The sequence below is a fragment of the Hemicordylus capensis genome, chromosome 1, assembly GCF_027244095.1.
Source record: "Hemicordylus capensis ecotype Gifberg chromosome 1, rHemCap1.1.pri, whole genome shotgun sequence".
In the NCBI taxonomy this organism is placed as follows: Eukaryota; Metazoa; Chordata; class Lepidosauria; order Squamata; family Cordylidae; genus Hemicordylus; species Hemicordylus capensis.
Window position 1 is genome coordinate 111,418,791 of NC_069657.1, and position 18,760 is coordinate 111,437,550.

At 41.1% G+C, this 18,760-nt stretch overlaps 1 protein-coding gene across 1 annotated transcript in view; it reads left to right on the forward strand.

Annotated features, from left to right (window-relative positions):
• Window positions 1-5,054: 5,054 nt before the first annotated feature.
• TCP11L1 (t-complex 11 like 1) overlaps window positions 5,055-18,760 on the forward strand; it is a 33,020-nt gene continuing 19,314 nt past the window's right edge. The window contains exons 1-6 of the mRNA XM_053283562.1: window positions 5,055-5,648; window positions 9,624-9,731; window positions 12,752-12,911; window positions 14,273-14,405; window positions 16,362-16,482; window positions 18,496-18,716. Coding sequence (XP_053139537.1) covers window positions 12,758-12,911; window positions 14,273-14,405; window positions 16,362-16,482; window positions 18,496-18,716 — 629 coding nt within the window. The 5' untranslated portion in view covers window positions 5,055-5,648; window positions 9,624-9,731; window positions 12,752-12,757. The remainder of the gene's footprint in view (window positions 5,649-9,623; window positions 9,732-12,751; window positions 12,912-14,272; window positions 14,406-16,361; window positions 16,483-18,495; window positions 18,717-18,760) is intronic.

Below are 18,760 nucleotides of genomic sequence, written 5' to 3' on the forward strand. Positions count from 1 at the left end.
GCAAGGAGTAGCAAAAAGAAACACCTAATATGGCAGGCTGCTTTTAGTAAGTTCCCACCAATTTAAAAATCTGGACATTTCAAATTTCTTAACATTTACTTGTAAGTCAACAAACATGGATGGGATGTAGGTACTTGGGAGAGAAAGATCTGCCATGTATCGTCTTTCCAGAGGGAGTACAACCAGTGTGGATCAGTAGCCATAGCATTGAATGTGGATGTAGAAGCCCTTAGTTCATATCCCAGTGGAGCTTGGATTTGTTTGGTTGGCTTTCTCAGCCATAGCTGTCATAGGAATTTGCTTTCCTGTTTGTTCTACAGCTGCTGTTGCTCTTGCCTGTGACATACCAAGGATCCAGGTACTTTCATGCTGGCTTTGCCAAATTTATGCCTACTTTCTACTTGTCTAATAAATAATATCTCCAAGGGACAGAAAGTAATGTTCAGATGAATCCATTTTCCATTGGAAAGAAGTCAAAGCTGCTGCTTTTTAAAACCAAAAAATGGCCTATAACTAAAATTAAAGTTGTGCCGTCAAGTCGATGTTGACTCCTGGCGACCACAGAGCCATGTGGTTTTCTTTGGTAGAATACAGGAGGGGTTTGCCATCTCCCACCCAGTATGAGATGATGCATTTCAGCATCTTCTTATATTGCTGCTGTCCGATATGGGTCTGGGAAACATACCAGCGGGGATTCAAACCACCAACTTCTTGCTTCCTAGGCAAGTTACTTCCCCACTGTGCCATTAGGCAATTACAATCCTGCAATTTAAACTGAATGTGGTGGTCTTCTCTTGTAGTAATTTTAGATTATCTTAATTATTTTTGCTGCTTTAAGTTCCATTTTATATATGTGACTTTGAATATTTTAATAAAAATCAGTCTATAAATATTTTAAATAAATGAAAATTGTAGGTAAAACATTAGCTTTCCTAAAGAATACGTAGTTCTATCTACTAAGTTTCAAGCAATAGAGGCAAGATGTGTTGGAAATTCTCTGTGGTGAGAGAATCCCTTTCTCATTATAGCAGAGTGCACAGAGGCACAACACAGCGGAAATTTAGTTAGGCATGCGTGTATCCTGAGAGTAAAGTAACTTGGAGCCAATTCATAGTTTCAAATCAATATAAAAGGCATTTATTAAGGAACTCCATTCTAGATAGGAAAGTGATGAGTTAGGATCTCTAATCTATCTATCTAGCTGGATGCAGATGGATTCTGCATCCTCTCTGCACATATGGTGCAAGGAGAGAGGCTTGCCATGTTGCCAGGTAGGAAGAGAGAGAGGAAGGAGGAAGTTGAATCCCTAAGAGTAGCAATCTACATTTCAAAGGGATAGCATCAGAGCAGTGGAGAAGTGATGACAAATGTCTTGTCCCTCTAGCCCTCTGACTTACTGTCTGAGGCAAAGAGACAGCGCAAAGTCCTTTAACTTCCAACAAGATGCTTGTATGAGAAATAAATTGTCTAGTATGTTCTTCTGAAAAGAAGATTCTTAAATTGCTGTTCTCAAATATTATTTTGATTAATTATGTAGGAGTTTGCATTTTACGCCATGGGAAAGAGCTTGCATGTCATTGTCTGTCTTTATCGGCTATAGTACTGGAGAAGAAAAGTGTTCTTATTCTAGATAAAACATGATTGCACACTTAGTGGAATGGTGGTATTACACTAATATTCCCCCTTTCCTTAGTGCAATATACATGGTTTCTGCTCTTTCTTAATCCTCATAAGAACTCTGTCAAGAAATTAGGCTGAGAGAGAATGACTAGCTCAAGAACAGTGTGTCCAATTGTGAAAGCTGATTTTCAAGAGGAAAAAATGAAAAATGTGCCTGCTTACAGTGTCTCTCCAGATTGTGCCTTCTGCAATTCAGTGCCCTGATCTTAAAAATTGCTGCACCAGCAAAGAGATAGTAGGGGTAGATATACTAGAATGTTTGTGTACAAACCTGTGCCAGTAAAATGTCACAGGTGTGTCCTTTGTAACTCATAAACATGAACCTATGGCACTGTAGCTTCAGCTAGTTAAATGTCAAGGTGGGATGTAAAAAGTTGTCAGATCATTCATCTAGTCAAGTACTATGTAATTTGTCTAGCAGCTATTCTCCAGTATTGCAGAGGCCTGTCTTTATTAGAGAGAGCAAGCATTAGATCTTGTGCCTTGTCCATATAAAGCATATGCTCTCCCACTGAGTTATAGCCCGCCAATAAATGGTTAATATTTATATCCATCAGCCAGCCATGCAACTGGCTTTGGATTTGTTTCTCAAACATCCCCCAATGGTATGGGGATAGGTGAAAGCTGATTTTCAAGAGAGAGAGAAATGAAAAATGTGCCTGCCTACAGTACTTCTCCAGACTGTGGCCTACTGCAATTCAGTGCCCTAATCTTAAAAATTGCTGCTCCAGGAAAAAGATAGTAGGGGTAGATACACTAGAATGTTTGTATATGGACTTGTGCAAGTAAAATGTCACTTGCAATGATGTAATACTGCAGGCACAGCAGCTGGCACAAATGTTAAGGGTTGGAAGGTTAATGTGTAAAGTGCTCTGAGCTGTAGCTTTAAGAGAGTGGTTATGATTGCCCCCATAGAAATGATTTGTTCAACTGTTTGGCTGGCATGAAACTGTAATTAAGCTTCTAGGACTATTGTAGAGTTGTGTGAGTATTACATTACATGCCACTTTCTTGGTTTCTAAACCCGGCTCTGAATATTTTGGGCAGCCTTGCTAGCAGATCATTGTTTCTAATAGCCAATGAGGCTTGATTTTCTTGCTTCTGACTGCATGCCAGCAAGGTGTATTCTTTTGAATGTGCTACCCAGAAAAAAACTGGTGGGTCAGGGGGAGTAGTGTGAGGAAGAGGGGTGTGTGTGTGTTTTTTTTTTTTTTTTTTTCAGGGCAATCCTCTGCCATCTAATCTGTGATGCCATGTCCTAGTATATGATGCAGCTTGACATTATTTTGAAAGAGACATTCTCCATCCCTTTTTTTCAGGGGGAAACAACTTTGTTTCTGGTGGAGTATACCAGAGACTTTCTCTGCTGGTCTCCAGAACTATACTTATGGTTACCTCAGGTGAAGCCTGGAGTGTACAATCATACTTTGGACATGTAACACACTTGCCCACAAGTGTGCTACAAGTCTGACTACTTGTACTACTGACTACCACTGACGCAGATGACTGCAACCATTAAGGTTGAGAAAACATTTCAACAGCCTAGGTAGCAGATCCACAGGGACAAAAGTGATGTCTGGTATATAGTACTGCGGCAGGCTGGGATCATCTCTCCACCAGCCTCTTAATTATAATCTGACAGGAGCCAACACCAAATGGTTAGGCACCTGGATGACTAGTGAGTGCACAGTGGGGCTGAAGCTGAAGGTTCAGTTGAGCTAATCTGGATCTAGTTTCTGATGCTATCTTGTGTTTCAGTGTCTACTTTGTCCTATAGATGCTTTCTTGTCTGATGGTATCGTTTTCAACTTGGGTTTGCATTTTAGCCTTTTGCTCAAACAGCTGATTATAATGCTTTGCCAATAGTACTGAAGCTAAATTTCCCTCCTTCCACCACTCCACTGGTCTTCCTGCCTCCTAGAATTTCACTGACATTCTTTTTATATAAACTGGTGGGTTTGTGGATTCAGGATTTGTCCCTTTCCAAGTAGTGTTTAATGGTTTACTTGCTGCTCCTCAGTGAAAGCTGTTTATTATCTGTTTACTTCTGCAAAAAAGCAATCACTTCTCTTTCTGGAGTTCTCTGATTATTTATCTGGCCTTGGCTCTCTTGTTTTTCTGTGAAATGGTTTCTATACTGTTCTAGATGGAAACTCATTTTGGACTGTGGGGAATTTCCAGGCAGTGGTGAAATATCAGTCACACATTAACCTGAGACTGAAAGAGAAGAGCTATTTGAATTTGATGCAAAGATTACAATTGTATCCTACTTTGATGAAATACATCTTGAGGATAAAAAGTTATCATGGATTGATTTCATTCATTTACTGAGAACATTAAGGACCCTTCAAACAGGATGTCATCAATAGATTTGTGCTCTTCACAGTAAACATTATTCCATAAAGGGAAGAGAAGCATTTAGTTCTGCTCTGTTTTCTTACACGCTTTCTAAGAATACAAGATGTATACGAATATAATTTGTATTCATTTTGTCAGTGTCAGCTGCCAAAACAAAGGATTGAGGCATGTTCTTAATTCAGTGTTGTTGCCTATTGCAGAGGTGGGCTAACTCCAGTCTTGAATGGTCTAGCATTTTTCTGGTTTTTGTTTAAATCAGAATTTACTGAGATGCAGTAAATTCATAAAGCAAGGGTGCATACTCAGGATCTCATAACAATTCAGACAGAACTAATCTGTGTTATGTGAATCTGGGTATTCTTAAGAACATCAGAGACTCTGGCATGGGCTGCAAGAATTCCAGTAACAGCAGGTGGTGGTCCACAATTGTCCAGGGGATCATAAACTACATTCTGCCCACTCCTCCCCTATTACCTGGGTTATTACCTCAGCCACAGATTTTAAAACACACACCACACACACACACTTGTATAACAGAACCATATATGTTATTTAGGAGTGAAATAACATGTGATTCCTTAAATAAAATGCATACAACCAGTCCCCTCTACCATTCACTCATGCTCAATGCACGTACATAGGAAGTATACTATCTATATATTTAAGAGAGTCATTTTTAAAGTGAACACACTCACACAAGTACATGTGTATACACATGTAAGTATGTACAACATAATGTCTGACTAGGGCTATACTGAAAGTCATTTCAGTGTTATTGCGAGGCCCAACAAAGACTTCAAAGCACGCTTGTATTTTAATATACACAATCTAAAATGTATGACAGATGGGTTGGTACCATGCCCTAAAAGGCCAGCAACAGCTTAATCTTCCACTTTCCCCGCCTCCCTTTTCAAGCATCAGACCTGACTAAGAATTCTATAGAAAGGTAGTTCGCTGCTTTGAGGGTTTTAGGAAACGTAACGTATTATAAAGATACCGCCCTTTTAAATAATAATAAAAAATAGCGGCTGCGTGCATGCTTTGGGTGGAGGGGGATTTTACAATGAATAACAATCATTTTTGCCTGCACGGATCGTCCCTCATAATTCCCCCTTACGCCCTGAACGTAGTGTGGAAAGGCGGGCTGCAGTGGAAGTGCTGGAATGGGCCCCCGGCCCTTACTATAGCTACCCGGCCCGTCCATCCTTCGAAAGCCCCCGGGAGTTGGGGAGGGAGTACATTTGCCTCCCCCACAAATTGTCACTCTTGCTGTCTTGATTGACAACTGTCTATGGCCGGCGCGCACGCGCGCGGCCCCTCCCTTGCTGCTCACTGAGGTTCCGCGCACTTGTCCTGCTGCCGCGGTTTTGACTCAAGCTTCCCGGCAGCAGCTCTCGCCTTGGCAGCGCACAGACATGGCGGCGCCCTGTAAGTAGCTGGCGGCTTCCGGCTTTCTGCAATCTCCCGGCTGGCCATGAAGAGACGGCAGGAGGATCTTACGTTTGTATATTAGTATTGTTGCTGTTGCCGCCGCGCCCCCGCCCCGCGTTTGCAACCGGACTCGGTTGCGGATTGGTCGCTGTTGATGCAAAAAGTTGCCCTGCTCTCAGGTAAGCGGGGGATAGAAGGGAAGGAAGATGGCCTTGCGCAGTTTCCTTCCCATTCCCAGTGCCATTAATTCTTCCCTCATGCCTTGCTTTTCCTCCCAAGGCAGCAGCAGAGGTTAGGGAGCTGGAGCTTTTGCTGCCAGGCTGCCTCCTGCTGGGGGCGGATGAGTGGAGAAAACAAAAGAGATTCCCCACCAGCATCTATACCAACGCCGTTCTACATCCCAAAGCAGCATCGGATTCGGAGAAAGGATTTGGGGGTGGGGTGGGGGCGTCCAAGAACAGAAAGGTTCAGACTGTGCTGTCAATCAGCGTCCTAAATTCTCCCCAAGCCTGCTGCTGCTGCACCAGATTGGCACTGTTTATTCCGCCCCCCCTCTAGTGCTGAGTCAGGGCCCCAGGTCTGCGAGATGGCTATTCAGTCGCGTTCATCCATTGTACTCTGTGGAAATTAATCCAGAGTGACTACTGTCCCTTGTAATACACTTCCATTGCTTAGAATACACGCACTGCTCATGAACATGTAGGGAAAGAGAAAATTCCATCATTTTTATCATTCTAGCTGTGCTCTGATTGTGTGAGGTAAAACTCTGTAGTTGCTCCAGAACTGTGAGACCCACTTCCTGCTGAGATTAGAGCTGCTCCATCCTTGTTGGCTTTTAGGAAACAACTAGAGATGCATCTCTTCAGCCAAGCTTTTTAGCTATCTGGTAGCTTTTATGGGTATTTTAATTGGATCTTTTTATTTGTTTTAATTGTTAAAATTTCTTGGTTTGTTTCTATTGCTGTGAGCCACGTGCTGAAAGGCATCATCTCATACTGTGCCGGAGATGGCAATGGTAAACCCCTCCTACCAAAAGACCACCATAGGGCTCTGTGGTTGCCAGGAGTCGACACCGACTCGACAGCATGCTTTACCTTTAAGCCACCTAGCCACTTAGGTAGTGGGAGATATACAAATTATGTTAAATAAATAAACTCAGCCATGTGGTATGATTTTAATTTAAAGGATCGCCCCATTATTACAGCAGATTTAGTCTTTAATGGATAAATAGTAGGTGGTATTGTTATCATTAGAACCCTATCAATCTTGATGGAGCTTCCTTATTTCAACCCCATAAAACAATGGATATGTTTTATTTCCGAACTCTGTAACTTCACAGAAAAATTATTTCAGTCTTTTGATATTCCTTGTTTTCAGTATTTTGAATAGCAAGCCCTATTTGAGGCTCTTATCTGTGTCCAGTTACAATTTCTTCTTGACTACATTGCTTGGGGGGATAGTTTAACTGGAACAGGTAAAGAGTTTCAGGTGTTATTACTTTATTTCTAAAGTTCTTATGTGCGTTGTGCAGTGGCAGTGGCGTAGGAAAGAGCTGCAGCTTGAATAAGGAACTAAGCTTCCATCCCATTCCACTCCCAAAATACACTTTGGCCTATCCTATTTCATGCACTCCCATCACTGGAAGACTGTCCTCTTTGAGATGCACAAGAGTTCAGTCTGGGCCGTAGAGAAAGAAATGGGAGGCGCACAGAAGTTCCAGGATGAAAAGTGTGGGTGGGGAGAGAGTTCTTGCCCATGCTGTGTTCTCAATTGCCCTTTAGCCCAATTCATATAAATTCAGCAGGCACTGTTGCATCTAGTTTTACTTTGCATGCCAGGGAAATGAGCGTTTTTGTAGGGCATAGTGGCTTGGGCATCAGCACTTTGCAATTTGTTTTGTTTGCTCTGCAACTCTGCTAAGCATGCTGCTATGATGATGATGATAATAATTAATAAATATTTTCACAGCCATAGTATCCTTAGGTATGGAAACTATTTCAGCTGAAGTTGGTTACACTGGCATGGTTCAGCCCCTGAACATGTTCAGAAGAATCCAGGTTGCTACCCTTTTAATTTGGCAAATTATGGACAGTCCAGCCATTCAAAAGAAGTATAACATCAAGGAGCTAATTGTGAACCGTAAATAGGAACATTGTTTTATTTTAATTATTAATCGCAGTGCTAGAAAATAGATCACCTATGCATAGGGCAATGGGTTGTTACACTCACACAACATCATGAGCACAAGTGATCTTTCCTACTCCCTCTTCTCCACTGCAGTGCAGTCTTCTGAAAAGTCACTCTGAAACTTGGCGGCTTGGGAATGGCATAGGATGAAACACGGGGGGACTGCAGGGGGTGGAATCCCTGGGAACTGGGCACAAGCGCTCCGCTTTCAGAAAGTGCTTGTGTCTGACTTCCAGGGATTCCGTCCAGTCCCATGTCCTTTCTGAGGGTCCCCTCGTATCTATTCTAGAGAGTCTTTCAACTGATCAGGAGTGGCTTTACAGGAGCTGCAGTGAGGAGGACAGGATGGGGAAGATTCCTTGTGCCCACATAAGTCTGCATCGAATCCTCTCTCCATGAATACACTTTCTTTTTCTTTGGTGAGAGCTGTGCATAATGTGAACAACTAGTAGGTGAGGCCCATTGTTGACTGGGCAAAGTCATTTTGTATATATTACACTTATAGGCATTTCAAGGAATTAAATGTATGTAATACAATTTTTTATTAATTTTCTTGCAAAGGGAAGTAAAAGGACAGTTTGAAAATTGTAGGATTTCAACTTCAAACAGTATTCTGCCTGATCTTCTGCTTTTCTTGGACATATCATTGTGGAATCATTGATTGACTGTTAAAAATCTGTTGAGAACAATAACAGTTAAACTATGATTATTCTATTCAGAATTTTGTAAAATTAAGCTTCCCCCTAAGCATAATCTGGTATAAAAAGTAGTGCATTCAGCTAATTTAAGTGGCAGGATAGTTCATACAAAATTGGGTAGCTAATTGGGACGTATGATAACCAAAACTTCTTCCCCCCAAAACCCCCTATCAAAAATTATTCAGATTTTCACCAAGCATATTCTGGTGTCAAAAGTAGTTCATTCAGCTAATTTCAGAGACAGGATTGTGCATACAAAATTTGGTATATGTAGGCCATCGGGAAGTATGACTTTTTATTTCACACAAACAAGCTCTTTATATAGATATAGATATAGATATAAAAGATTCATTACAAATTGTGAACAGCAGTCATACTTCTACTCTTGGAGACAGCATGTTGCTTTCTTTAGAACCTGCTTCAGCCTACTTACAGTTTGAGGTGGATGTAAAGCTTGACAAACAGTTAAAACTTGCTAATAAACTCAGTACCTAGCATTTTGTGAAAGAAGAGAAACTGTCTGCTGGATGGAACTCATACTGCCATTGTTTGGGAAAACTGTGGAAAGTGTCGAATGGCTTCCAAATACTGTTCAAATGACATTGTTAGCAGGTTTGAAAGAGGTACTGTATTATGAATACGGAACAACCAGTATTTGTCCTATGCCTGCCAGCTGATACAAGATACAGTGTAGTGTAAATAGTAGATAATTTCAAATGGAAAACTGACCTAGCAGGTATGCTGTTTCTATAACAGCAGAGAAGCATCTTGAACAGCATACTTTTAGAACTACTGTGTAGCATTAAAAACAGAATTTGTATCATTTTTGGAAGAAGGTGATACAGCTCTGAAGTGACAATTCTCTTATCTTTCATTTTGTGGATACTGATATCTTAAATTGCTTGCCCAACTGGATTTTGTAGGTTGATCCTAGCTCTAACAATCTTGTTCATTGGGTCCCCCAGATCAGATTTGTCCGGGGCAAAGTTTTATGTGGATCTCATAATGGGATGATCGGGGGAAATGCCACGTAGGAAGGTAACTGCTGCGACAGATTCTTGTGTATTGTGCTCAGGCTGCAATTCTAACCATATTATTTGGAAGTATATTGAAGTGAAATAAACTGGCCTACTTCCAAGTTAAACCTTTGGGGAGCTTGTGGTGGTGCCAGCTTCCTTTGCATCTTTCAAAATCCACCCTTAACTCACGAGTGTCTTGTATTTTCTACTGTACATCTGTTGTAACTCTGTTGTGTTATCTCTCCTACAGACTTCTTGCTCCTGTTTAGTTTTTCTGACTTGAAATTGTAGTCCCAAGACTTTTGTTTTGCTGGTGCTTTCTTGTTTGAAAGCTTGGTCCAAGGACATTACGTGAAAAGTAAGTATTCCTTTTAATTCATTTGTATGGCAAAATGGGAAGCCAAGAGGATGCTGGTGGGTAGTTTTTCAGAGCTCTACATGTTACTTCAAATAATAATCAGCTACATTCTAACACTGGTAATGAAGAATTATTTGTTCTGAATTTAAAAACAAACAAACAAAACTATACTAGAGATTGTTTACCTTCGTAGGTCATTCACATCTTTTGCACCTGTTTCCCTAAAGAGGCATTTCAGCTTGGGCCATTAAATGGTGTTTCTGTTGACACTTCAACTGCAGTTTAAAAAACAACCACAACCACCATACAGTAAAAGAGAGTAGAAGATTCTAAGCTAGTTTGTCCTCGGAGGCAGATTTGTAATATTGTCCAAAGTTTCTTCTATAACTCCAAAAGGGTTTCCTGACAGGTCTTCCACATGATCTGTTCCAAGTCAACGACTCCCATCTTGTTGCAGTATCAGCTGCTCAGCAGAGACCAATGAGCCAAGGTTGTGCAGAACACAGGGTTCAGGTTTGCCCAATGGACTGTGAGGCACAGAGCCACGTCACACATGCCATTTCATTTTACGGCAATGTGTTTGTGGGAGAGTGACATCCCTGTTGATTGTTTTGTAACTATTATGTTTTGCTGTGTTTACCTGCGTTCAGAATCTGCTGCCAACTGCAGCTTTTCAACGTATGTGCCTATGGCAAAAACAGGGAGATGCATATTCTTTACAATATGATGGTTTACACTTTCCCCCCTTGCATTTTACCCTGTGAGTAAAACATGAAATAACAGAAGTTCTATATAACTCTTCCCAGAATGTACTATAGATGTAAGCCCGATGAATACTCTGTGTGTCTTCACAAATATTCCTGCATAAAGGACACCACAAGCCTTTAGCACTGTGTCCACTTCTGGGAAATGTCTGTCTCAGCCCTTAGGTGCTAACAGCATTGGGGAGAGAAGATGCAAGGCCCAGGCAAGCATTCGTGAGACAGTGATATGAGCAGTTACCACAGAACATGTTATTGTTCTCAGTAGGCACTGCAAGTGATCAAAATATACATGATCAAAAGATGAGGAAACATGTGCAGACTAGCTAATTCTCACTTACTGCCTGTGAGTGGCTAATATTTTCAAAGATCTTGTAGCAATAGTGTGTGAGGCATTTGTATCTCCTTGTTCTTCTTTATGAGCTGCCATTTTGCTGATTTTCCTTCTAGCCTAGCTAACTAGGCACTGGGTATCTACCAGTTTTGATTTTATTTTCTGGTCTGTGATGATAGACATTAACAACAACATTTACGCTGAAGAGCAAGATGGATTTTCACATCTATGAAGATGCTTGTCTTATTCTGTGGCTTTCAGATGTGTGAATTGCCTTCCATAAAAAGCATTGTGTTAGAGTTGATGTTAGCTCTGTGGGTTTTTGTGTGTGTGTTTCATCTGTGATGGCTGCCGCATGTATTCAGATAATTGAATGATGGGCATCACTTGTTTCAGTGCTCAGTGATTCAGATTGAATTAAAAGGACTGAATTAAAGTTATAGAAGGAATTGGAATGGGTTTTTACCAAAGTTATTAGGTTTGAAATGAAAGTGTGCAGAAGTCAGCAAGGTTACAGAATGTTATAGAATATTATAGCGTGCCAAAGTTACTACTTTAATATTTTAAAATAGGGATTGCAACTTAATGTTTTATTCCAATATTTCTTAGTAAATAACCTCTACAATAATATGCATAGAATTATTGTATAAAATAACATATTCTTCCTTCATAGAACTTGTTACAGAAGCCAAATTCTTTACTAGTGGTGATGCTCTTAAATTTAGCAGGAGCTTTCCCAGACAGCAGGTGTTACCTTGGCTTTTCTGAGAGGCTTTACTGCAAGTTCGAAATTGGCCCAAAAACTGGCGCAAAAAGTGGATTTTTTACCCTGGATAGAAATACACTCTAAGGTTGCATGAAAACCTTGAATTGTGTGTGAAGTGCTCCCTGATAGCTTGCAGGGACTTTGTGGTAAATTTAGCTGATATGTGAACGCACACCCTCCATTCTGGAGGAGATGTGAACTAAAAGCTGGGTGTGAAAAATGTCCAGGGGGAGAGCAACTGTTCCAATCCAACCTGGTCACAGCAGTTCTCCAGCGGTTATTGCTGGTGTCTACCTTCTATTTCATTTTAGATTGTTAGCTCTTTTGAGGTAGGGAATTATCTTATTTATTATTTATTTTTCTATGTAAACTGTTTGAGCACTTTTGTTGAGAAGAGGTATTGTTGTAGTACTATTTTACTTCCATATCATCTGTTAAATGTTGGTATGTGCACGGAACTGGACTTGGGAGGCTTGAAGGCAGGTGGGGGGGCTGCTTTAAGGTTGGAGGAGGGTACACTTACCCCTCCTGCTGCTCTTCCCCCGCTGGCACTCCATTTTTATAATGCAGCAGCATACCTCCCTGCCGCCCCATTTGCCCCCTTTACTGGAACCAACCGGAAGTATCTGACGCGCCTGCGTGTGACATGCACACGCCCAGGCCCGGTTGCACATAATACTTCCGGTTCGTTCTGGTAAAGGGGGCAAATGAGGCGGCAAGGAGATACGCTGCCACTCCGAAGGATGTTCTAAAAATGGAGCTCTGGTGGGGGAAGAGTGGTGGGAGGGCTAAGTGCACTCTCCCCTGCCCTTAAAGCAGCACACACCCCACCTTCGAACCAGCGGAGCCACCCACCGTTCAAACTGGTTTGGAGGCCCATAAAGGGCCTCCGAACTGGTTCCATGCACATCCCTAGTTAACTGTATTAGATCACGAATTTTGTTGTGTAACAGTTTAGCAGAGAGAGCAGGAGCTAGACTAAGTTAGTCATAACTAAGTCCCATTGAAATTAATGAGACTTGAGTTAGTCACAGCTAACTTGTCTCATTTATTTTACTGGTGGTTAATCATGACTAAATAGTTTGGACCCTGCACACTATTTGGCTGACTGATGGGATTACATGAGTCAGTTTAATTTCTTTCTCCTCAATCCAAAAAGCTAAGAATGTCCCAGGACCCAGGCAAACAAGGTAAAAATGAAGAGAAATCGGGTGACTTGGAGGATACCCAGCAGGAAAGCTTGGACAACCCAGAACAGTCTGTCAGAAAGAAAATTCGACAGAATACACCAAGTCCCAGCAGAGGCAACACTCCTCAGGGTAAGCAAAATTAATACTTGAGGCAAATAAATGTTTGCTTAATTTGAATAAATATTCTCCAGTAGTTTCTCTTTCTGTTCTGCACAATTAAGTAGCTTATGTACATTTTAATTTAATAAAATGTGTTATTAAACAAAGTATAATGTAGAACAAAAGTTGGTTTCTGGCTCTCTGCCTCCTTTTGTGACATTGCACAATGCACTAACAAATGTTGAGGGAATGAGCCTTTAAAGTGGCACCCAGTGAAATGTATGCACATTTGCCTTGTTTCTGTAATTTAGCTCAATCTTAATATTTTGTGTTTGAGTTTTTGGAATCTGGTAATAGGGGCAAATCCCCTCTACTTTCCCTTTTTACATTTCTTAAAGTATCTTTGAAGATAGTACATTCTTATACATTCTTAGAAATATTAAAACAATTCAGGGTGAAACGAAATGTGACGGAGGCAGCCGCCATATGTGTTCATCTACTTGCTTCCTCATTCATGTATAAAGTGGGATACTGGGGCTCTTAATTTTTATATGACACAGGTGTGTAGATGAGGCAAGCTGAACTTTCATTTCTTCCTCTGTCACTCTAGATCAGGACTGCTCATCTCCAGCCTTCCTGCAGATGTTGGCCTACAATTCCCATAATCCCTGGCTATTGGCCACTGTGGCTGGGGATTATAGGAGTTGAAGCCCCAAAACAGCTGGGGGGGCAAAGCTGAGCAGGCCTGCTCTAGACACCTTTTTCTTAGCCTAGCCTATTCTAGGAGAAAAGTTCCTGAAACAGGGTCATAGAAAAGGTAGGGAGGAGAGACAGGTTGTTTTCGTCATGACTGCACATCCCTTTTCATGCTAAAATTAGAGACCAACCCTGCCCCCCAAGCTTTATATATGAATAGGACATAAACAACAAACATGGATTGCTCCTTGTCATGTCTAGTTTGAGCAGCAAACAGGCGCCATTTAACAAAACATCCGTTCATAACTTGTAGCTTGAGGGAAGTCATTCAAGTTGTTTCAAGTAATCTCCCAAATGATCTACTGAATCCTTACATAGAGCATCTCTGTAGTTTATAGTATATTGGTAACCAGACGAACTAGAGATTTCTGTACATTAAAACATAGTTGGGTTCCTCAGTATTATTATATATATATATATAGATTGATTGATTGATTTGATTTGTATACCGCCCTTCCAAGATGGCTCCGGGCGGTTTACAATTAAAACAAACCACTAAAACAGTAAAGAGCTACAACAAATTAAAAAACAATATAACAATTAACACCTTGTGCTTTGTTTTGTTGGTATATTTTGTTTTGTTTGTTGATGTTTTGTTTGTTGATGTTTTGTTGGTATATTTAATTACCCTACAGCTAGTCCCCCTCAGTTTGTGTCAGTGGAGGAGCTGATGGAAACAGCAAAAGGCGTTACTAACATGGTATTAGCCCATGAGATTGTGATCAATGGAGGCTTCCAGATTAAGCCAGCTGAATTGCCAGAGAATAGGTAAGAAGTCTATTACAGACAGAAAAAGCCAAGTAGGCTTTTCTAGACCAAATCTAACGTTTATCTATATGAGAAACAAAGGCACAGCTAATGGTTTGTCAGTGAGAATGTAGCAATTAGAAAAAAAACATCTCTGTATATTATTCCTGGAGAATGAGAACTATATAACACCTTGTGGCTGGTCAGAGGTTTACTGAGATAATATTGGCATAGTAGCAATGGGGCAAATCTTGGTCTTACAAGCACCATCTTTCCTTCCCATTACCATGCATAGAATATGTGAAATATCCTCTTCCTGATCCCAAAAAACTACTATCCTCTCTTGCTTTTCAGTTTTCAAGAACAGGATCATGGAGCTATGGAGATTCATACTCAGACATTATATTCAATCTGTAGTAAGGGGAAAAGAGTATCCAAATTATTCAGTCTGAATCTAGTTAGTGGTTCTTCATTATGGACTTATCATTAGATTTCCAACATGCAGCCCAACATTATGAATTGCTTCCTAGTAAGGTGCTTAAGATTGTAGCCTAAGAGAGAGTTTGTTTTCAGCACAACTTTTTTCCTTCCATGAAGGAAAACAGTATGAATACAAAATCCACATGGACATGCAGGTGAACCCCGTTATCTGCATGGTTCTGTTCTCCTCTACATCCGCAGATAATGGAATCACAGATAATGGGGCATTGTGGCAATGGGAATGGGGGGTTTAGGTTTCTGGAGGCTAGAAAAAAACATCTTAAGAAGGCTGGAAACAGTGGATATAATCAAAATAAAGTACTGTACCATGTTCCGCATGTCTCCAGCTGTCCAGCAATGCCCCCCAGAAGTCAAAAATCTGCCATTTTCTGCATAATTTTTAAAAAACCAAATGAGCCACAAAATGGCTCCTTTTCTCAAAATGGTTGCTGGAAATGACCTTGGAGGTCATCTCCGGCCACCTCAAAACTGTGGATACATGGCTTTTAACCCTTTTGTATCTGTGGATATTGAGATTGGGTGCCTGATCCCTGACCACGGATATGTGGAACCACAGATAACAGTACCACGATTAGTGAGGTTCACCTGTAATGGATAGCACCCAAACTTGTACTTGTGAAAACGGAGGAATGTCCTCCTCTTTCAAGGAGAATGGATGATTTTCATCAATTCCTACCCTTTCCTCTGTAGCCACTCCTCCGCCCCAGTTATATGTACTGAGGGTTCCTCAACCATTGGGAACATATTTTTAGAGAGAGCAGGAGGTAGCAAAGTGAAGGCGTGGGGGAGGTAGAGATCAGCAAAAATTGCCTTTCTCTCTTGCACGATCAGAACTTCTTGTGTGGGTGGAACTAATCTGGATGCTACCCAGTGTTTCTTTAACAGCATTATTTCATAGGTAAACTTCCATGGAAGAAAAATATCACATTAAAATGCAATATTGTATTTGATTCCATTTCCTTGGCTACTGCTGTTGGTACATGATGCTTCTCTTCCTGACGAGTATACAAACCTGTTAGCAAAATTTTCTGTTCCATTTTATACATGAGGCAAAAATTGAAAGGGGGCAAACAACTCAATTGGCAGCCTATTGTTTTGTGTATTGGTGAAGTGAGTTCTTAAAAGCAGCTGAGCTGTAACCCTTGAGCCCTTCTGGCAACAATCCCTTTCACTCCCTATATGACGAGAGGAGAAGGATACATGCTGAGTTTTTGTTCACAGAACTAACATTGCTGCCAGTTTTGCCTCTGATTTTAGAAACATCTTCATGACTGCAGAGTCTCCCTTCCTTCTGAATTATGATTCCCTCTTGGACACAAATTTGTTGTGCCTGCCAAGATTTTTTCCTTCTGCTGTAATGTCAGTCATTTATTTTTGTTTTTAATCAGCCTCTAACTTCCAAATTCCACACACTTATTCTATTTGGCTTTGCATTACGGTTAGCATTTCAATGTTCTTCTTCTGTTGTATTGTTAGCCTGGAAAAAAGAGTAAGAGATATTGTCCACAAAGCTTTTTGGGATTGCCTTGAAGCCCAATTAAAAGAAGACCCACCATCATACAGTCATGCAATTACACTTGTGGGAGAGATCAAAGAGGTAAGAGAGAGTGATTTGTTGTCATCTGCAGCTTGGCCCAACTCACTGTCCATCCCTGACTGCACCATTTAAGAGAGAGTGAAATAAGGTCCCCTACTGTTTCCTGCTCTCCACTGCTAAAACTTTGTCTGTTCCTACTCTCTGCTTCATGTTTAACCAGTTACCATTCCAAAAGAGGACATGCCCTGTTGTACCATGTTTGTCAAATACCTTTGGTGAAGAACATTGTCAAACCTTTTTACAAGTCCAAATACATATTGGACTACACATTTGTTGATACCTTCCAGTTCTGAAGGATTCTAGGAGGAGGATGACGTGTGTTCAGAAGCACCACTGATTTCTGGATGATGGAGTCAAACAGTAGTTCACATACCGTGCAAGGCAACACAGTGGTTGGAGCATTGTCTGCTGCTGTTTGTGTGAGTTTGACCACTGTCAACAGTGTTGCACCACCAAGCATTTCTGCTCTGTCATAAAGTTGTGCAATTGCAGTTGCACAGCAGGATGCCTAGTGCAAATAAAGGCTGTTCTGTTGTGCAACTTCATTTGCAGTACTTCTCTGTTGCACAACACTATCTGTGGTGGTTGCAGCAGTACCCCAACCATTGCCTTGCATGGGATGTGAGCCACTGTTCTTTATGTCCTGCTCCTAGAGGTATTTAGTTGGCTACTATTGGAGGCGGAACACCGTGTTAGGTGAACCATTGATCTGATCCATCAAGGTAGTTCTTATTTTCTTAGATCAAATGGTCTGTTTAGACCATTTAGACTATCCTGTCTTCAACAGTGGCCTGTTCCCATATGCAGTAAGCAGCGTTAGAATCCTCTTATTTTGAATGGGTTTGAGTGGCCAACATTTGGATACTTTTTGTGGCTTTGTGTACACTGTTACTCTGCTCACTCATAATCTCGCCTCACTATGGTCTGAAATCAACATAGCAAGCAATTTGTGTTTTCCCATAATCCTGCTTGTGACCAAACACTAGTGAGAAGTGATGTTGGTCATACTAGTCTGCCATCTGATTTGAGTGAGACCTTTTCTTTCTCTTCTTTGGAGTACATTTGAGCCAGATATATTCAGTCACCACCTAATGTCTTGAAACCTTGTGAGCTGCTTCTCCTCTGCAAAGTGCCATCAGGAGGGAGATACCTGCAGTGGAGAAATGTGAGGGAAGAAAAGGGGTGCTTAATCCCTCTCTCTACCCTGCAATGTCTCCACTACAGCCCCCCCCCCACAGCTGGAGTTCCAGACCTACGCTGTTGATGGATTCCAGAACACAGGTCTGGAATCCTGTCGGGGTGGGGAAGTAGCTGGGATGGAGTTGTGGGGGGCAGGGGAGTGGCAGGCAAAGGGAGGATTAAACACTCCTCCCCCCCCAACAATTTTCACCCTATTGAAACTGCTTTTTAGAGAGGAAGTGGAACATGGGGCTTTAAGACAAAAAGCGGAGGCAGACTATGCAGTTCCACCATTAGACAGTCCATCAGAGACTATAAATGCGCACACGCGCACACACCCCTGTCCCACAAATGTATTCCCTGCACTAGAAACTAAAGCAGCTTCTTTCTCTGTACTTAGTTAATGGAAATATTGATTAAAACCCTTACAATCTGACTTCACTTTTATAAATACATTTGCCACCATTCACAGTAATGTAGTGCTAATTACACCCTGCTAATTTGGCAAAGAGGCACATTTTAACGTGATTATTCTCTTTATTTAGCAGGGGGTGAGTAACTGGCCCTATCCACCCCCAGCACAGTACCTCCAGTGACTGTTGCTGGTGTCTATCTTATGTTTCTTTTAGATTGTGAACCCTTTGGGGACAGGGATCCATCTTATTTATTTTTAAATTCTCTGTGTAAACTGCCCTGAGCCTTTTTTGGAAGGGCGGTATAGAAATTGAATAAATAATAATTAAAAATAATAATGTCTGTCATTTAGTATGTTGAGCAATGTAGCAATATGAATCTACTAAGAACTAATAAAAGAATTCTATTTTTCCCCCTCAGGCTCTTTTATCTTTTTTGTTGCCTGGACATACTAGATTAAGAAATCAGATCACTGAAGCTTTAGATCTGGAGCTGATAAAACAAGAGGCAGAGAATGGGGCCCTTGATATTTCTAAACTGGCAGAATTCATCATTGGAATGATGGGGACCCTATGTGCTCCAGCTAGAGATGAGGAAATTAAGAAGCTGAAAGACATTCATGAAATAGTCCCCCTGTTCAGGTACAAGAGCTGTATTTCCTATGAAGATGTACTTCTTCAGTCTA